This window comes from Lithobates pipiens, unplaced genomic scaffold (assembly GCF_037356315.1).
Source record: "Lithobates pipiens isolate NorthernLeopardFrog02 unplaced genomic scaffold, aLitPip1_a1.2 Scaffold_1, whole genome shotgun sequence".
In the NCBI taxonomy this organism is placed as follows: Eukaryota; Metazoa; Chordata; class Amphibia; order Anura; family Ranidae; genus Lithobates; species Lithobates pipiens.
Window position 1 is genome coordinate 19,028,637 of NW_027507685.1, and position 21,330 is coordinate 19,049,966.

The 21,330-nt window shown below is 41.6% G+C and overlaps 1 protein-coding gene across 1 annotated transcript in view; it reads right to left on the bottom strand.

Annotated features, from left to right (window-relative positions):
- The window catches only part of TRPC5 (transient receptor potential cation channel subfamily C member 5), a 425,360-nt gene that overhangs the window by 156,859 nt on the left and 247,171 nt on the right, over positions 1–21,330 (bottom strand). Inside the window, exon 3 of the mRNA XM_077480887.1 lies at positions 7,242–7,763. Coding sequence (XP_077337013.1) covers positions 7,242–7,763 — 522 coding nt within the window. The remainder of the gene's footprint in view (positions 1–7,241; positions 7,764–21,330) is intronic.

Consider the following 21,330-nt stretch of genomic DNA (forward strand, 5'->3'; position numbering starts at 1 on the left):
ATAAGGGGGCCCCCGGATACCGGCCCCCCCACCCTATGTGAATGAGTATGGGGTACAATGTACCCCTACCCATTCACCTGTAAAATAAAAGTACCCAAAAAAAAACACAACACACGAGATAAAATATTTTATTGCACAGCTCCGGGGGTCTTCCGTCTTCGGGGGTCTTCTCGCCGGACTCCTCCGCTATCTTCTTGTAGCTCTTTTGCTAGCGGAGGAGTCCGGCTTTCTTCCTCCCCGCCACCGGCCTCTTCTCCCGACTTCGGGGGTCTTGTCCCCCTCTTCGGTTCTTCTGCCGTGCCACCGTGCCTTCTTATAGCTCTTTTGCAGGCGGTGGCCCGGTCTTCTGTCGCCGCCGCCGCCGCCGCCGCCTTCCGTTCTTGTTCTTGTTCTTGTTCTTCTTGTTCTTCTCCAGGAGATGTTGACACGTCGCTCTCTCCGGCCGGAATGCCAGAGCCGCGCTGAGCGGCCACTTATATAGTGACAATGGGGCGGTGTCACATGGTATATGTCACATGGGTTGGTCACATGGTGACCCCGCCCCCTTACGATGTCATAGTCCCCATGTGACATCAACCCATGTGACCAACTCATGTGACATATACCATGTGACACCGCCCCATTGTCACTATATAAGTGGCCGCTCAGCGCGGCTCTGGCATTCCGGCCGGAGAGAGCGACGTGTCAACATCTCCTGGAGACGAACAAGAAGAACAAGAAGAAGAACAAGAACAAGAACGGAAGGCGGCGGCGGCGGCGGCGACAGAAGACCGGGCCACCGCCTGCAAAAGAGCTATAAGAAGGCGCGGTGGCCCGGCAGAAGAACCGAAGAGGGGGACAAGACCCCCGAAGTCGGGAGAAGAGGCCGGCGGCGGGGAGGAAGAAAGCCGGACTCCTCCGCTAGCAAAAGAGCTACAAGAAGATAGCGGAGGAGTCCGGCGAGAAGACCCCCGAAGACGGAAGACCCCCGGAGCTGTGCAATAAAATATTTTATCTCGTGTGTTGTGTTTTTTTTTGGGTACTTTTATTTTACAGGTGAATGGGTAGGGGTACATTGTACCCCATACTCATTCACATAGGGTGGGGGGGCCGGTATCCGGGGGCCCCCTTATTAAAGGGGGCTCCCGGATTCCGATAAGCCCCCCGCCCGCAGACCCCGACAACCAACGGCCAGGGTTGTCGGGAAGAGGCCCTTGTCCTCATCAACATGGGGACAAGGTGCTTTGGGGTGGGGGGGCCGCGCGGCCCCCCCTTCCCCAAGGCACCCCCCATGTTGAGGGCACGCGGCCTGGTACGGCTCAGGAGGGGGGGCGCGCTCGCTCGCCCCCCTTTCCTGGCCGGCCGGGTAGCGTGCTCGGACAAGGGTCTGTTGTGGACTTTGGGGGGACCCCCACGCCGATTTTTTTCGGCGTTGGGGTTCCCCTTTAAGTCCATTCCAGGCGGCGGAGCCCGCGACGTCTCCGTCGCGGGCCCCGCCTACCTGCACACGCGCTCGAAATGAGCAGACTTCCCTCCGAGCGGGAACAGTTTGCTCATTTCGAAAGTAACCTACACACGGGCGGACTGTTCGCTCAAACCAAGTTTCAGCGGACAGTTTTTCGGAATTTCCGAAAAACTTTGTTCGTCAAACTGTCCGCTGAAACTGTCCGCTGAAGCCCCACACACGAGCGGACTGTCCGCTGAAACACTGTTCAGCGGACAAAGTTGAGCCAACAGTCCGTCCGTGTGTACGCGGCCTTATTGCTAAAACCAATGACCAATACTTCATATATTTACTACTAGACCTTTTTGCGGCATTTGATACTGTTGACAACCTGCTTCTTTTCAATAAATCTACTCCCTTGGACTCAAGATTTGGCTCCTGAGCCTCATCCTATCTATCACAGCGTACCTTCAGTGTTACCTATATCACTGGCTCCTCTTCTCCACTCCTTCTTTCTGTAGTGGTCCCACAAGGTTCTGTTCTTGGACCCTTTCTCTTTTCTATTTACACCTCTTCATTTGATCACTTGATAACCTCCCACAGCTTCCAATATCATCTCTACGCTGATGACACACAAAGCTATCTCTACTTCTCATCTCACTCCTTCAGTCTCCTCTCGCATTACTAACTGACATATCTCTCTTAAAGGGTCCAATGGATCTTTTTTCTTTTTTTCTTTTTTCTTTATATCCCTTTGAATTGTTTTATTTCTCTCTGCAGATTCCCTATAGGCGATTAATTTCTCCTTGACCTGCGATTTTATCGCTAAAATTGAGCATAGAATTTTTTTAAAAGTCTCAAAACGGACTTTCGTCTGAAACTTTTGAATTTCTGTTGGAGCATTGGCAATATCGGTGAGATACTCATTCATTGTAATAAGTCCATAACTTAATCATTCAAAATACATTAAGTATCTGTTTTATCAATTTGATCTACGTAATACGATTATCCTTATCAATTTATTGTCCTTTATTGTCATTTATTCTATCAACTGTTGTTGCTCTATACACCAATTTATAGTAACATTCATTCATTCATTTTTTATTATCCTAGCTTTCTGGCTGCTCAATCAGTTTTTCCTGAGGAAGCCCATGCCGGGTGAAACATGTTGAGAATGATTGCAGCTTGCCTTTCCTTCACTTCTTCTGTTTGGTGAAAGATGATCTACATGCTCTCGTTTGCAAACTGGTGTTAAATCATCGTTTTTATGAATGTTTTTCCAATTGCGTATAGCATGAATAAAATTGTAATATTTTATACATTAAGGTTTTGTTAATATTTCTTGATTTGATACCTTTAAAGTCCCGGGGGGTGGTGATTCCCCAGCCCTCTTTTTGGCCCCTTCTTTCTTTGTCGTATTTATGGGGACGTGGTATCCGTAATCCGCCAAGATTCCCTCTCTCTCAAAATTTCTTTTCTTAATGTCATATCAGCATGGATGTTGCACCACTTCCGAGCTGATAATATTCCTTCCCATTCATCCCCCCTCCATGACTTTTGCTTTTAAATCAATAATAAAACCTATTCGATTATTAGATTGTAAACTCCTATGTGCAAGGACCCTCTTAACCCACTTGGATTGTATTCTATTGTACCTATACCATCTCTCTGTAGAATGTAAAGAGCTGTGCAAACTGTTGGCATTATATAAATTCTGAATAATAATATGGCGTTGACCAAATACCAAGCACAGGGAAACCATGTAAACTGCTGCAAGGCAGAGTTTCTATCCACTAAGCTAATGCTTTTATTGAAAAACTAGCCTTTAGACCTGTTTATACTTGCTTATTCATTTCTGACCTCGCTTTTTTTCGACACTGTCTTTGTTAGCCTGCTTGTTGTTGAAGTATCTAGTTCCTGACCACAGCTGGTGTATGGTAATTCCCCAGTGTGACCTCGACTAGTCACCTGATTAAACCCTGTCTACTACCCTGTTCGCTGTCTAATGTCACAGTTGCAAACCTCCACTTGTCTCAGACTATGCTTCTATCCAGTTGCAAGTTCCTTGTGAGTTCCGTTCCAGTCTGCTTCTCTGTGTTGACTCCTTTTGTGATCTTGCTCCTCCTGTGACTCCTCACTGGTCTGAATACCTCAGAGTACCTCACAGTCAAAGCTTCTACTAAAAGTGACTATCCGTGAACTGGACTTTAAGCATCTGGGGATTCTCAACCCCTGTTTATCATGGTTATTCAGAAAAGAAGTGTGAGGGAAGCCTTCCCATAACTCTGGCTTCTACCAGCTATGTGATACGGTAGGGAACTAGCACCTAGAGATTACACCATTACAGGAAATGGCACCAAGTGTGATCGCTTCACATGCAATCAATCATATCACATGCAAATGCTGATATTGACACTGTTAGATCTCAGTACGTGTCTATGTGGCTTCAGCAGAATCAGGGATAAGGGGGGTTAATTTTAAAGGGTAAGGTTAGGGGAAGGGGTAAGGTGAGGTATTAGGACTGAATTCAGTGTTAATTCAAAGATTTACATTTGGGGCGAGGGGATAAATTTAAAGTTAGGTTAAGGGGTGAGTGTTTAAGATTTTTTTTTTTATTATTTAAACTTGTCATAAAAAGAAATATGGTGTCTTAATGACTGGCTGTTATGATTTGAGGTGCTAAAGCCAAACAGTCAGCATGACAGTCAGACCGCTGGCAGCCTTTCTCTTTTTAGATGTTTCTTTTAAATGTAAAGTTTATGTAAAGCCAAAACCTCAATCTCACGATTGAATTCTGTCAAACAGGCATGGACAGACATGGATCAAAATTCCGCCAGTCCCTGCTGAACTGACTGAATTTTGTTCCATTTGTGACCTGCTTAAGAACCCCTTTTGGGTTTTAAATACTGTCTGTGCCACTGCTGGTGGTGCCATCCTACTGTTTGTCATGGTGACCATTCTAACTGCTGTAATGCAGACAGCAAAAAAAAAGAAAAAGAAAGAAAAACTGGACTATCCCCTACTTTACAAAAAAAATGCAAAAAGTTTTGCCTTTAAACATCTATTTTAAATATTTTAACATATTATTCATACAAGTTTTACCCTGGATTCACACATTTTTCATATTGGATTTAATTGTAAAAATGTGTGAATGCTGGGAGAAGGTTATGCAAATCTTGTGTGAAAATATGTATAATAAAATCCTAAGCATTAAGATGTTGGTTAAGTGTTCTTGTCTTCTGACTGAAACATGTATGCATTGCTGACCTAGTTGCCAGTTACCTGGCTTCAGTATTTTCTGAATCATTGTCCAACAAAAAACATGCAACAAGCAAAGTCAGGGCGAAGTCGGAACTTTTGATTTCCATACTAGTTCCAGATCTATGACAACCTCAAATGTCATATTTTTCAGTCATGACTTGAGAACTGTATTGCTTTGTGTACATACTCCTAAGGCCCCTTTCACACATGCGGACCCTTCATCTGTTTTTCAATCTGTTGACAGATGAAAAACAGACATCAATGCATCTCTATAGAAAAATGGAAGAAATGACACTTTGCTACAATGTAAAGTAGTGAGTGTACAGCTTGTATAACAGTGTAAATTTGCTGTCCCCTAAAAATAACTCAACAGCCATTAATGTCTAAACTGCTGGAAACAAAAGTGAGTACACCCCAAGTGAAAATGTCCAAATTGGGTCCAAGAGTCAATATTTTGTGTGCCCACCATTATTTTTCAGCACTGCCTTAACTTTCTTGGGCATGGAGTTCACCAGAGCTTCACAGGTCACCACTGGAGTCCTCTTCCCCTCCTCCATGATGACATTACAGAGCTGGTGGATATTAGAGGCCTTGTGCTCCTCCTCCTTCCATTTGAGGATGCCCCACAGATGCTCAATAGAGTTTAGGTCTGGAGACATGCTTGGCCAGTCCATCACCTTTACCCTCAGCTTCTTTAGCAAGGCAGTGGTTGTTTTGGTTGTTTTGGAGGTGTATTTGGGGTCATTATCATGTTGGAATACTGCCCTACGGCCCAGTCTCCGAAGGGAGGGGAACATGCCTTTGCTTCAGTATGTCACAGTACATGTTGGCATTCATGGTTCCTGTAGCTCCCCAGTGCCGACAGCACTCATGCAGCCCCAGACCATGACACTCCCACCACCATACTTGACTGTAGACAAGACACACTTATCTGTGTACTCCTCACCTGATTGCCGCCACACGCACTTGACACCATTTGAACCAAATAAGTTTATCTCTAGTAATCCATGTCCTTAGTCGGCTTGTCTTCAGCAAACTGTTTGCAGGCTTTCTTGTGCATCATCTTTAGAAGAGGCTTCCTTCTGGGACGACAGTCATGCAGACCAATTTGATGCAGTGTGCGGCGTATGGTCTGAGCTCTGACAGGCTGACCTCCCCCCCCCTTCAACCTCTGCAGGAATGCTGGCAGCACTCATAGGTCTGTTTCCCAAATACAACCTCTGGATTTGACGCTAAGCATGTTCACTCAACTTCTTTGGTTGATCATGGCGAGGCCTTTTCTGAGTGGGACCTGTCCTGTTAAACCGCTGTATGGTCTTGGCCACCATGCCGCAGCTCAGTTTCAGGGTCTTGGCAATCTTCTTATAGCCTACACCATCTTTATGTAGAGCAACAATTCTTTTTTTTCAGATCCTCAGAGAGTTCTTTGCCATGAGGTGCCATGTTGAACTTCCAGTGACCAGTATGAGAGAGTGAGAGCTATAACACCACACCTGAGCCCTTGTAACACTAACAAGTCACATGACACCAGGGAGGAAAATGGCTAATTGGGCCCGATTTGGACATTTTCACTTAGGGGTGTACTCACTTTTGTTGCCACCGAATTAGACATCAATGGCTGTGTGTTGAGTTATTTTGAGGGAACAGCAAATTTACACTGTTATACAAGCTGTACACTCAGTACTTTACATTGTAGGAAAGTGTAATTTTTTCAGTGTTGTCACATGAAAAGATATAATAAAATATTTACAAAAATGTGAGGGCTGTACTCACTTATTTTTTGTCTGTGTTAAAAAATGGATGTAAATGGACAAACAGTCCATTTTTGTGTGAAAAAATGGCTCTGCGACTCAAATGGTTAAAGTGTAAGTTCAGCCTAAAACTAAAATCTAATCTAAAGCTGCTCTGGTCTCCAGCAACAGAAGCTCTGTGCAGAAGACAGCCGACAATGGCTGGAAAATGCCTGGAAAGGGATGTCACCCTTATAGTTACTATGGGGTTTCCGTTGTCGGCTGCCTCTTCTGCACATGCCTACACAGATGTCACCGTTGACCGCTCAGCATAGGACCAGGCCGGAGCGAGTTCAGAAAAGGTATGTACTTTATAGGGATTTTTGATTTACAGGGCTACATAGGTTAGTCTTAGATTGTGGCTGCAAGTAGATTTAGAGATTTTAGTTTTAGGCTGAACTTCTACTTTAAGGACTCTAACTGGAGGATGTAAAAACAGACGAAAATGGATGACCAACGGATGAAAAACCTGATGTAAACTTCATCCCTTTTTTCTTAAAAAAATGTGACTGAAATTATGAAACAAATGGTCCCGCATGTGTCAAAGAAAGGGGCCTTACACTATTCTTTTTATCTTACCAGAAAAGAGAACATTTAAACATTGCTTGTATTTGAACAGTACATTAAAGTCTGAATCAAGACATGGGAAAAGGAAATTGGATTAAATATAACTGAGAAAACTGAAAATGCACAGTGGTTATGGTGAAAAATACAAGAAAAGTGGACTTAGTTTTTGGAGTTGTAGTATTGGAAATAATATATCTTACCTCTTTCTGATGATACTTTATTGCTACCTTAAGCTTTGCCAGGTCATGACACTTTTGAGGATCCAGCTCCTCGCTCTGGTCATCCCTGTGGTTGAGTATAGTTTCCAGTTCTCGAGAGCTACGTGCTTGGTCAAGCAGGTCCTTGGCAAATCTCTTACATTGCTGAGACAGTTCCTCATACTCCGCCTTGAATTCATTCTCCACTTTGCTAAGTTCTTTCAGTTCCCATCCGAGGCGAAAAGCTGTCAGAATGGGGTCTTCACTGGATAAGGCAATCAAAGATGGGCTAGCCAGAGCCTTGTAGATGTTGAGTCTCGACCTAGAGTGTCTGAGGCTATCAACTTCCGAGCTGGAGACACATTCCACACAATTGCAACGTATCTGGTGTGGGCGAGGTATAGTCACCCTTCTTTGGACTAATAGTTTTATTATTTCATAGTTATTAGTGTGAGCTGCCAACATAATGGGTGTTATGTCTGGTGTGAACTCTGAAAACTGGGTGTCCATCATTAAAGTGGGTACCTAAAGAAACAAGAAAAACAGTCATTTCTCAATATATTTTATTATGAAACAGTGGTTTCTATGACTATGTACAGATACTTCAAGGACTTCAAAACAAATATAAGACAAAACAGGTTATTCAAGTGATATATTTATTAAAAATATATATTTAAAGTATTTTAATGCTGAGATCTTTGCTTTAGGAGCACTAGTGTGTAAAACAGATGATGTCTACTGTGTTTCTCAGTGCAATCATTCTATGTGCTTTTAGGCACTGGGCACTATTTAGGTAGCATATAGGAATAGAGGAGATAGTGAGGATCTTAGTCTGCTAATCCCTAGTTCAGTAATCAGACAAGCAGGCAAGCAATGGGAATCTTTTGTGGTATCATCTTTCTGGCTATGCAGCATGACCTTCAGAGTGCAGGGTGGAGTACCAGTGATTGAAGAGAATTACAGCTACTATATTAGGTAAAACTATTCATGTTGATGACCTTCACTTATGTTTTTTGCTGTTAAGAGTTCTACTTTAAGATATGTGATGGCTAAACTGCTAACTGGTCAAAGAGTCAGCAGCTCCAAAAGGCAAAAAATGGATAGACTAATCTTACCTTGCTCAGTCAAGGATATCAAAGGGGAACATAAAGGGGTGGGTCCTGCGCAAATCGTGCCACTCAAATAAAATACACAAATTCAAAATAATATAAATATGTGCATACATACAATGCCGTGAAAAAAAATATAGTCCAAAAAACAGCACGCATAAAAATATATAAACAATATATAAAAAAATGGAAAAAAGGTTAAATGATAGAACAATAATAAAATGTCCGCTACTCAAGGCTCCCAGAACTCTCACCTTTAAACGAAGTGAATAAGCAAATCAAACAAACTCCAGGATTCTCTTATTTCATTCATAAATAATAAATAATAGCCATCAGGAAATCCAAAGGAGGGATGCAATGATACAATTCCGCCACTAGAGGGCCAGTCCCAGCTTCCAGAACAGGTGAAATGGATCTTCACTTCTATTTCACAGTGTATGGCTCAAAATAAGAGAGAGGAGGGGGAGAGAGAGAAACAGGAGACTTCCATAGTGTAGTAGTTTAAAAAACGGCAGGTAGATTTATTAAAAAGCAGTAAAGACTCTCACATTTTAATTGCAAAAACAAGCACAATCAGGAAGAGGGTATAATGACAACTTCCTCCCGCCTTACTCTACTTCCGGTTCGTCCTCTGGCCAATCCCTACGCGTTACGTCATGTGACTTCTTCATGGGGATTGATCATTTCATCCCCATGAAGAAGTCACATGACGTAACGCGTAGGGATTGGCCAGAGGACGAACCGGAAGTAGAGTAAGGCGGGAGGAAGTTGTCATTATACCCTCTTCCTGATTGTGCTTGTTTTTGCAATTAAAATGTGAGAGTCTTTACTGCTTTTTAATAAATCTACCTGCCGTTTTTTAAACTACTACACTATGGAAGTCTCCTGTTTCTCTCTCTCCCCCTCCTCTCTCTTATTTTGAGCCATACACTGTGAAATAGAAGTGAAGATCCATTTCACCTGTTCTGGAAGCTGGGACTGGCCCTCTAGTGGCGGAATTGTATCATTGCATCCCTCCTTTGGATTTCCTGATGGCTATTATTTATTATTTATGAATGAAATAAGAGAATCCTGGAGTTTGTTTGATTTGCTTATTCACTTCGTTTAAAGGTGAGAGTTCTGGGAGCCTTGAGTAGCGGACATTTTATTATTGTTCTATCATTTAACCTTTTTTCCATTTTTTTATATATTTTTTATATATTTTTATGCGTGCTGTTTTTTGGACTATATTTTTTTTCACGGCATTGTATGTATGCACATATTTATATTATTTTGAATTTGTGTATTTTATTTGAGTGGCACGATTTGCGCAGGACCCACCCCTTTATATTCATTATTTGATAGTTTGTGCTCACTATTTTGTCCTGCTGCATTTTTTAGTTAGCATTTGCACTTTATATCACTCAGGCTCTTTTTCACAGCATCTGTGTTTCATTATATCTGATTTTGGATTTTGTTCCACTTTAGTCACTTATTACCACTTAGCGGCGCGAAGGCTGACCACTTTTATCAAAGGGGAACAGTTTAAAATTCAAGAACACATTAGATCATAGGTAGACTCTAGTCACATTTGAACTATAGCATTTTGGTCCATGAAGAAAACACAACCTACTTGCGCGGTTCCCTTTAGTTTCAGTATTTCCTTGTGTACTCCAGACCACCCTATTCTTTAAACTAGTACAGTATCCGGTGTCTGGAGGTACCCATTTTTAGTCTGCAATGATACATGCCAGTGAGTAAAGCACATCCACTGGAGTCATCCTAGAGATATTGGATGGCCTAAAGAACTCCAGTAATAAAGTCAATTACCAAAAAAGATTTATTACGGTGCTGTCTGGATTTCAGCCAGTTAACAAACCAATATAATTACACAAAGGGTGGAACAAGGAAGCAGAATTATTGAGCTGCACTACTAAGCAGGAGGTGCAGCCCGAGTATTCAATGAGCATACATGTCATTTGCATGTAATTAGAAACTATGAGTTCTAGACATGTGCAATTCATTTGGTCGAAATACAAATTCAGACTATGTTTTGGCTATTTTGGAGATTTGGATATATCCAAATCTCCGTATGAAATAGTAATGAACTTCCTTGAATAGTAAAATTTGTTTTGTTTATTTGTTTTCTAACGGATTCCAACTTTTCAGAACAATTAGATTTCGTATTGGTTGAAAAATGACCAACTGATTCAAATTCTGTGTGAAGATATAGCTGATTGTTAAAGAGGGAGTCCACTGGAAAAAAAAATTATTAAAAGCCAGCAGCTATAAATACTACAGCTGCTGACTTTTAATGAATGGACACTCACCTGTTCCAGGGTCCAGCGATGTCGGCAGCTGAGGTTGATGGATCGCTCGGCTCTCAGCTGATGCCGCTGCCATTCTTGGTGAGGAAATCAGGACGTGAAGCATTGCGGCTTCACTTCCCGGTTCCCTACTGCGCATGCATGAGTCGCGCAGCGCAATGGGAATGGTCTGCGCTGTCTCTGGGACCCGTAAAAAAAATTAAAGCATCGCCTATGGAGATTTTTAGGTACCATAGTTTGTCGTCATTCCACGAGTGCGTGCAATTATAAAGCGTGACATGTTTGGTATCTATTTACTTGGCATAACATCATCTTTACATTACACACAACTTCACATTATACAAAAAAATTGGGCTAACTTTACTGTTTCGTTTTTTTAACATTCATGAAGGTGTCCCTTTTCCCAAAAAGTTATGTTTAAAACACCACTGCACCACTACCGTGTGACATAAAATATTGCAACAATCGCCATTTTATTCTCTAGATTCTCTGCTAAAATATATATATATATAATGTTTGGGGGTTCGAAGTAATTTTCTAGCAAAAAATATGGATTTTAACTTGTAAACACCAAATGTCAAAAATAGGCTTAGTCATGAAAGGGTTAAACAGGATTTATATAGCTCCAATAGTTTGTGCTGTGCTTAACAAAATGAAGGCAGATATTATAGTTATATTACAATTTGGTACAAGAGGAATCAGAGGGCCCTGCTCATTAGAGCTTACAATCTAAAAGGGAGGGTCAGTTGATGCAAAAGGTAATAGCTGTGGGGGGTGAGCTGATGGAGGAAGTAAAACAGTGTATTAGTTAGAAGCAGGATAGGCTTTTCAGGGATTGTCTGAAGATGTATAGATTAGGGGAGTCAGACAGACTGGGGTAGGGAGTTCCAAAGGATGGAAGAATCTCTGGAGAAATCCTGGAGGTGAGCATGGGAGGAGGGGACAAGGGAGCTAGAGAGTAGGGGGTCTTGATAGGACCAAAGAGAGTGTCTTGGTTGGTATTTTGAGACTAGGTTAGTGATGTAGCTGGGAGCTTATGGAAGGGCTTTGTAAATTATTACTAGTACTTTGAATTGTATTTGTTGTGTTAGTGGAAGCCAGTGGAGGGATTGGCAGAGAGGGGTGGAGGACCTTGAATGGTTGGTAAGGTGGATGAGTCTTGCAGCGGCATTCATTAGTAACTGAAGGGGGGTAGTCTATGTAAAGGTAATCCAATGAGGGGGAAGTTGCAGTAATCGAGGCGAGAGATAACCAGGGTGTGAATTAGAAGCTTGGTGGCGTCATTAGTTAAAAAGGCAAAAGGGCATATTGTAGAAATGTTGCAGAGGCTAAGGCAGTATGATTTAGGCAGGGATTGAATGTGGGCCTGAAAGGACAGTTCAGAGTCTAAAGTTACCCCTAGCACCCTGGCATGTGGGGGCGGACTGATAGATGTGCCATTGATCTTGACAGAGAATTCAGGAGAAGGGCCATGTGGGGGAGGAAAAAGATTCAGTTTGAGGAAGGGGTGTGACATCCAGGCTGACGTGTCTGTTAGTAAATCAGTGATGCGTGAGCATGAGAAGACTGATGGGGTGAGCTGAGGGTCAGAGAGATAGATTTGGGTGTCATTGGCATATCAATGGTAGTGGAAACCATGAGAGGCTATCAGTTGACCCAGGGAGGACGTGTAGATCTAGAATAGTAGAGGTCCAAGGACAGAACCTTGGGGGACCCCAATGGTAAGGGGAACCGTTGGGGTTCCTGACCTCACAAATGCGCTTCTAGAATAATGGTCAAACATTTCCATAGCCACACTCCTAAACCTTGTGGACAGCCTTCTCATAAGAGTTGAAGCTGTTATAGCTGTAAAGGGTGGGCCAACTCAATATTAAACCCTACAGACTAAGCCATTGTACACATGGTCGGACATTTCCGACGGAAAATGTCCGATCGGACCGCGTTGTCGGATAATCCGACCATGTGTGGGCTGCATCGGACTGGCTTGGCTATAAAATTTCCCGACAACATGATCCGATCGGACTTTGTCCGATCGTTTGTAGAGAATTCCGATCGGACAAAGTGGCACGCATGCTCAGATCAAATTTCTACACCAAAGCTATTGGCTACTAGCCTGAACGTAGTTCTGTCGTAACGAAATAACGTCATATAACGTCATCACATTCTGAACGATCGGATTTTCCGACAACTTTGTTCGACTGTGTGTATGCAACAGTTTCAGACAAATTCCGTCGGACAAAATCCGACGGATTTGGTTGTCGGAATGTCCGACCGTGTGTACAAGGGCTAAGACTTGGATGTCCCAATATTTTTGACAACATAGTATATCTTTACTCCAAAGTCGAAGCAAACACAGACAACCTCACAGAGGCAGTAGGGTTGTACCCTTAAAGCATGTCCATTGTAACATTATTTTTCTTGCTTCCTAGATCACTAATCACAATCGAACATCCAATATAGGTTTAATTGCCATTGGTGGTTGTGAGTGACAACTAGGTACTGACATTGTGTTTACCTCTGCCTTTCTGTGAAAGGCAACAATAAATGTTTTTACATAACCAGTAGGAATGCTCCAGGATCACCAGGTTATAGATAAGTAAGTTGTAAGATGGGTGACTGTAGATAGGTGAGTATACATTTAATGTAAACAACCTACGGTCACTCCATTAACATGTACACGTTTAATCATCCAGGAAAGGTTAGTTCAAATACCTGTGCATTTTGAAAGGATCTGATTGAATTGACTTGAATGAAACCTGCAGGGCAAATCTTCCAAAGTCAGATGCAGATTTTCTTGTGCTGTATTGTGCTGCAATGCAGTACATACAGTATATAAGAATATATTCCAGTTAAATGCATTGCTTTCTGCATCCCCCTGCATTTTGCCTGCATTGCACAATCCAGGGTGATAAGAGCGGTGTGAGCAAGCCCTGAAAATAGATTTGGATTCAGTTTTTGCTGTTTCTTATTTTAGAATCTTTGCCTCATTGTGAATTATGTATTGCTGAATGGGACAGTACAGTTCAACATGCTGCTTTTATAGGATGGATTAGTACCCTTTAGGTTATTTAAGCAGGAGATACAAAATGTATTCTGTCAGATAGAATGTAGGAGAGAACCATTAGAATTATAGTGATGAAGTGGGAACCATAACTAATTCCTTATATATTAATGCCTTTTTAATTTTTCAGTCATTATACTTGAGTTATATTGAAATGTAGAGCGAAATTCTTGGCTGCAGTCTTTTACATTTGTCTTTGGACATTCCTGTAACTGACAAATGTTTCGCGTTAACAGCAAGAGTACATGGTACTGAGACAAATCGGACAAGATCTTTATCTAGACATACAGTCTGAATGAAATTTTCTATTTATTTATTAAAGAACAAGAACAGAATATATATTGCAAGTTACCTGTCCATAGATGTGGAGGCTGCATTCATTTTCATTTTTCAAACTAAGTACATTTTCTACAAAAACCGAAAAATACCGGCTGATCCCAAAAGAAATCCAGTTTTTCTTCAACTTCCTGCACACTGAACTGAGACCTCAAACAATTTTATTAGCTGTCTAAGTTTTCTTCTGTGAACTGCACAACTCCATCCTCCTTTTGTTATGGAGGGCGTTGTCATCTTAGGACAGGAATGTGTTCCAGGCAATACAAACTCCGGTTCTGTTAAGCTTGGTCTCGCATTGATTAAGAGCCCCCACCAGATTTTTAGAAACAAATGCTACCTTGCTTTAAAGATGGGTTGCAGTGAACAAAGGAAGGGAATATAATAACCCCCCTCCTTTTTGCTACCGTTGTATCCTAACAGAGCTGGAGCATTTTCATACCCTGAATCTACACCATTGGCAGGTGACTTAAAAAGGACATACAAACATTCAGTGATTGTGTTCACATATTACCTTCCTCATGAACATGAGAAGTATGGCAGAGATGTGATTCAATAATTCCCAGCTACCTGGTCCTCTTGTGTCATTGGTAGAAAGACCCCCATACATTACTGCCAATATATGAGAAATAGTTCTTGGCCATCACTGTGGAGGACCAGATTTCTCGTACGTAAGGGGCAGAAATGTACAGGTGTAACTCCAAATCTACATTTTTTTTTGTAGTTTTGATAGAGTGTGGGAAGATTAGAACCCCTTACTTTTGATTTGCCTTAATGTTATTACAGTATAAATTTCTCATTGGAGAGATTGCTCCTCTTTTCTTCCACCAGTGACCACCATCCCTCACACAGGATGTAAGGGGAAAACGGAGTTCCAGCCAAAATATGACTTTTAAGATAAAAAAAAAGGGGGAAAGCAGAGTTGCGGCCAAAATATGACTTTTAAGATAAAAATACCCCCAGAATACTCATATCTCGTGCAATGTAACAAAAGTATGCTGTAAACTATGCCTAGTTTTTTATTTATGTGGCATTGTTTTCTTACTTTGTGAAGTTCCTGAACAGCGCAGCCATCTCCAGTGTGGGCATCTGAAGCCACAGCGTTCTCCTTCCTGGATTCTGTGCATGTTGGCTACCCAGCATGCACCTGCTGATCTCGCGCATGAGCAGTGCGGTGCAATCTTAGTCAGCCTTCCTTTTTGGTTTAGATCCTTTTTTATTTTTCCCTTTCTTTGGTGGTTCAGTTTTTGAGTCAAATAATGTATTTGTTTTTCCCACTTGGTACTTTTTTAGGTTTTTACACTTTTAAAGACTTATGTACTTATCTATCACTTTTAGACACAGGTACTCCAATACTCTCTGCACCACCCTTGTCATCACTCTTTTGTGGAGCTACACTGGGTTCACTTATAAGAATTACTACTATTACTCATAACATATTATCGCTATAATTACACATATTTAATATTTTGTTCCCAGATACCCCTGCTTCGCGAAGTACACACCATTTGTTTGCCATATGGATATTTAATTTATATCTTGCACACTCTTACACCGTCCGATGTTTCATCCCTGCATTATGCCGCTTCAGCTCCCGTGGTGGGCTTATGTTCTTGGCCAACCCTGTGCTGTCTACCCCGCACTGCAATTGCAAAAAATACTTTTGAGAATTTTTTTCTCTAAAGCATGGTCCTTTACATCTTTTTATATATATTCCATAGGAATGTCTGTCGCATTCGCTCCTGATGAGTGGGAATACCTACAAAACGCATAGAGCTTTAATTGATGCTGCAGCTACACCCCATACTGACTGATATTTACCTACTTACTACCATTATACTCTATGATGTTGTTCATATATCATTTGGTAGATGCACATATACCATGTGAGCGCATGTGCCAGCATTGAGCATGTTGCTATTGGCACATGCATGCCATTTTTATTTATACATCTACTACTTTGATTATGTGTTCTTATGCATGTACTCTTACTCATCCTGCTCAGCCCTTGTGCACACTCCATGTGTGTATCTATATATATATATATATATAATGCTTTTAGATCAATGGTATTAAATAAAAACTTTATATTGTAACTCACTTCCACTATTCAATTGCTTCATTTAAAGTCCCAACTCCCCTTTGTCTTCAATCTTAGTCAGCATGCCATGCCAAGCTGACCAAGATTTTCAATAGACGCCAATGTTAAATGTTACTGGAGCCGCGCCATGCCAAGTTGACCAAGATCTCACAGGAGCCATTGCAAAACTGGAAATGACATCCACATCCACGGCCGCGGCTGCTAAAGGAAGAAGTGAAATTAGATATAGGATTAAATCAGGTAAGTGAACAGAAAAAATAAAAATAAATTGCCAAGTCATTTTAAGGATGCACATTAGTGCTGCATGGTGAGGAGTGAAAAATGTGTGTGGAACTCCGCTTTAACAGAGCTTCTTAGCCTTCTACACAAATGGTTTTACTGTCTCCCTATAAATTATGGCATAGCAGCACAGAAATCATTATGTTTGACTGCTAAAACTGAAGGAATTAAATCAGAGATGTGTGGCATGGATGCTGTACTTTTTCTCAGTCCTTGTGAGAAGTGAAAATAAAAATAAAGACAAAGAAAAGGAAAGAAAAGTTAAATGTATTATGTCTTCCAATGGTGCATGGTAACCCTGGATATATTGAGTGCACTAATGTGTTTTAAAAGTGCAGTAGGGCCTCATTCATGTGGACAGCCATGGTGGTAAAAATAGGCAGTTGAGCCTGTATAAAGCATGTCACATTCAGCCAGCAGTACTGCCACTAAACGTGTCCTCAATTTTACAAATTAAATCTTTAAAAGGCCAGATATGGAGTAAAGCTCTACAAGCTTTGTGAAAGGGCCATGAGATATTTGTATGAGTTCCGCGTGTACAGAGGCAAAAATTCCCAGCACCAGCCCCCTGAGTGCCCAACCTACATCGGCACAAGTGGGACAAATTGTCTTGGACTTTTCCACTTTTCAAAAAGGATTACCACATCTATCTTGATAACTTCTATACAAGTATTCTTATTTTCTGCAACATGTACCTCAAGAAAACCTTGGCCTGCGGTACCACCAGAACAAACAGGATTGGCTTCCCACAAAGTTTAGTGTCCACAAGGCTACAAAGGGGGGGGGGGGGGGGGGAATCAGTAAGTCTGAGAAACGAGAAATCTGAAGTGAAAGGATAAGACAGATGTGTACATCCTTTCCATCATCCACAATTAGACCTTGGTGGAAATTCCTGGAAGACATGGTCCCATCCAAAACCTACATGCTTCCAAGATTATAATCTCTACATAGAGGGTGGGGGGGTGCTCATTTCAAAGATCAGATGCTACAGCCCTATTTAACAACAAGACAGACCCATTTTTTGTACAAAAAAAGTTGCAATTTACCTTATTCATTTGGCCATTTATAATACATATGTCACCTACGACAAATCCACAGAAAGACCCACACCTTCCTCAAATTTATAGAAGAAAGCATCACGTCCCTAATCTACCAGCAAGGACCCTTTTTTTTCTCTTTCCAGTTGTGTATTTTCTAGAGTTATACCTATTCAAATAAGTTTAAATATGATCCATATTTTCAAAAAATGTTTTCCTTCTGTATGTAATGTATAATTTGTATATATGGAATAATTTTCTTCTACCCTTTTTTGGCTACACAATACATACATGTTAAAAAGAGTATTGATTCATGCATAAATATTTACAATATCTTTTGTTGCTTATAGTTCCAATAGCCACTAAGCAATATCGGAGCAAAACATGTTGAGAAAAGAGTGGTATTGACAATCTATGTGTAAAGCTTTGAAAGTGCAACATTGGATTATGCAAATTTCAAATCATTGTTTTTTATAATATGTTTTTTTTTTTTATGAATTTTGTAATAAAAATTGTGTATGTAATTTTTAAACCATCAATTATGGTGATTTTTCTTTATAGTGTGTAAACACAAAATAAACACCTAAAAAGTTGCGAGGTCTGTGACCTCCAGTCCCTCCTTCCCCAGAATTAAAGATCCTCCAAGTGTTTGCCACCCTTTACTCAAGCAATAATACTTTTGATTGCACTCGTGCTGAATCCCTTCTCTCAACTACTACTTTACCATTCCTTTCATCTCTACAACACGAAAATCTCGAGAAAACTAAGGATATTTTGCTAGCTATAAAATCTCTAAAAAACCATAAGCGCCCAGGCCCTGATGAGTTCTCAGCCACATATCATATTTTAAACAGTTTGCTGACCTCCTAGCCTTGGTACTAGTTAGGGCATTCAACGTCATCCTTTCTGGCCGCCCATTCTGTTCTGAAACACTGAGAGCTGCCATCTCTTTGCTTCCAAAACCCCAGACAGTCTTGGTCAGTCTTGGTCAAACTATCAACCAATATCCCTCCTCAACCTAGACATCAAACTGTTAGCCAAAATCCTACCCACTAGACTCTTAATACCATTGGCTCCATAATACATAAAGACCAAGTAGGGCCATACCGATTCGGCAGGCAGGGGACAACATTCGCCACACTATTCTCTTGACTTATTTAGCCCACAAACACAAAATTCCCTTTTGGCTCATGTCTTTGGACATTAGAAAGCCATTCAACATGGTCTCCATGCCTTACTTACCCTTCCTACTAAGATGATGGGGATTTGTCTTTTACTTCCTTTCATGGATTTCTGAATTGTATGCTGACCCCACAGCCTTCGTTCATTATATGGGCCACAAGCCATCCTTTAAGATCAAGAGAGGTACACAGCAGGGTTGTCCGCTTTCGCAGCTATTTTTCGCCCTAGCCATCAAACCCTTAGCTCAGTTTATCTGCAATAACCCCAGTATCAAAGGGCTGGAAGTCAGTGGCCATCATCATAAATTGTGTCTGTTTGCAGACAATGTCCTCCTATTAATTTGGTTTACATTCACTTAAACACCTAATGAGATCAAAAATAGTTCTTCCACTCTTCAAACTTTGATTGAACAGATATGCTCCCTCATTTGATCTCACACTCACCTAGTGTTGTTGACATAAACAAATAAATGTTAGAAGTCAAATACATTTTAAATTACAGATCTCCCTTACTGCTGGGAATAGTAATCCTCCTCTCTAATGTTTAACATACATTGTATGGGAGAAAAAAGCCACTCCTCAAGAAAGGCCACATGCAGTCACAACTGAGGTTTGCCAAAATCCACCTTGAAGATTCTGAGGCCACATGGAAAATATGTTATGGTTAGATGAGACTAAAATTTAATTATTTGGTCTCAACACCAAACGACATGTCTGGCGGAAATCCAATACAGCTCACCATCCAAATAACACACCTTTCCTGCAGTAAAGCATGGAGGTGGTAATATCCTATTATCATAGCTCCCAACTGTCCCTAATTTCAAGGGACTGTTCCTGATTTGGAGCAAAGTCCCTCTGTCCTCCTCATTTGTCCCTCATTTTGGTCTGATCTATATAGTTGTATATAAAATGCACTATTTATCTTTCAAAAAGTGTTTCCCAGTGCTAAACCGTTCATCCAATTTATAGATTGCTGCATTTGTAAATTTCAAGTGTTAGTATAAAAGATTAGTAGTGGTAAACAAAAGCACTTGTGGGTTTAACTAATCTTTTTTTTTATAACTCTCCTTTAACCACTTGTCTGCCAGGCACTTACACCCCCTTCCTGCCCAAGCCATTTTTCAGCTTTCAGTGCTGTCACTCTTTGAATGACAATTGCGTGGTCATGCAACACTGTACCCAATCATTTTTTTTTTATCATTTTCTTCACACAAATAGAACTTTCTATTGGTGATATTTAATCACTGTTGGGTTTTTTATTTTTTACAAAAAAAGACCAAAAATGTTGAAAAAAAATGTTTTTTACTTTTCTTCTGTCAATAAATTTTGTAACTAAGTAATTTTTCGCCTTCACTGATGTGCACTGATGAGGCGGCACTGATGGGCACTGATAGGCTGAACTGGTGGGCATTGATGAGGTGGCACTTATGGGCACTGATGAGGTGGCACTTGTGGGCACTGATGAGGTGGCACTGATGAGGTGGCACTAATATGCTGCACTTATGGGTGCTGACAGGTGGCACTGATGAGCACTGATGTTTGGTGGCAATGATGGGCCCTAATAGGCAGCACTGGTGGGCACTGATAGGCATCACTGGTGGGCACTGGCAGGAAGCACTGTTGGGCACGAATAGGCAGTACAGATGGGCACTGATGCGCATTGATGTGTGGCACTGATGGGCGAAACTGATGGGCAACACTGATGGGCATCGATGGACAGAAGTTCTGGGCGTTGATGGGCAGCACTGATAGGTGACACTGATTGCCAGCACTGTCTGGCATCGCTATGTGCACTGATTGGTGGCACTTGTGAGCAGTGGTGGGCAATGATTGCTGCCACTGGTGGGCACTGTATGCTAGCATTGGTGGGCAATGGTGGGCACTGTTTTGTGACACTGTATTTATTGTAATCAGGGCACTGATGATCAGTGCCCTTATTACATTCCTAGATGTCCCCCTGTGAGGAGATGCCACTGATCGGCTCGCCTCTCCTCACACTCTGTCAGTGTGAGGCAAGAAGAGCCGATTACTGGCATCTCCTTGTTTACATATGACTGGTTGTGATTGGACACAGCCAATCGCATGGTTAAAGAGCTGCAGATGTGGCTATTTACAGAGATCGGGGTTGCACCGTGTCCTAGCCTTATGGTACGGCAGTGATTGCCATGCTGCGTGCCCCTGCGGGCATGCAAGAGTGTCCCAGGAGGAGAGCTGCACCACCCCGCTGTCATTTGACAGTGGGTGGCCAGCAATCAGTTAAGGGGGTGTGGCAGGGAGGATCTCCTATGCATACATTATTTTGCTAATTGATGTCCCTTGCTCCCATCTCAAAAAGTTGTGAGGTATGTATTATGAAGGTGTTTCCTTACAGCAGGGACTGAAGCACTTGTAAGGATAGAAGGAAAAATGAATGGAGCAAAAACCATCAAATTCTTGAAGACAATCTGCTGCTGTCATTGGGAAGGAGGTTTAACTTCCAACATGACAATGACCCAAAGCACACAGCAAAAATGGCCACACAGTGGTTGAAGGAGTAAAAGGTGAGTTTCCTTGCATGGCCTCACTCAAACCTCATTTAAAATCAGTGGAATGACTTGAAGAATGCAGTGCACAAACGATCACCATCAAATTTATCTGAACTTGAGCAGTTCTGCAAAGAAGAGTGGGCAAATATTGCAAAGTCTA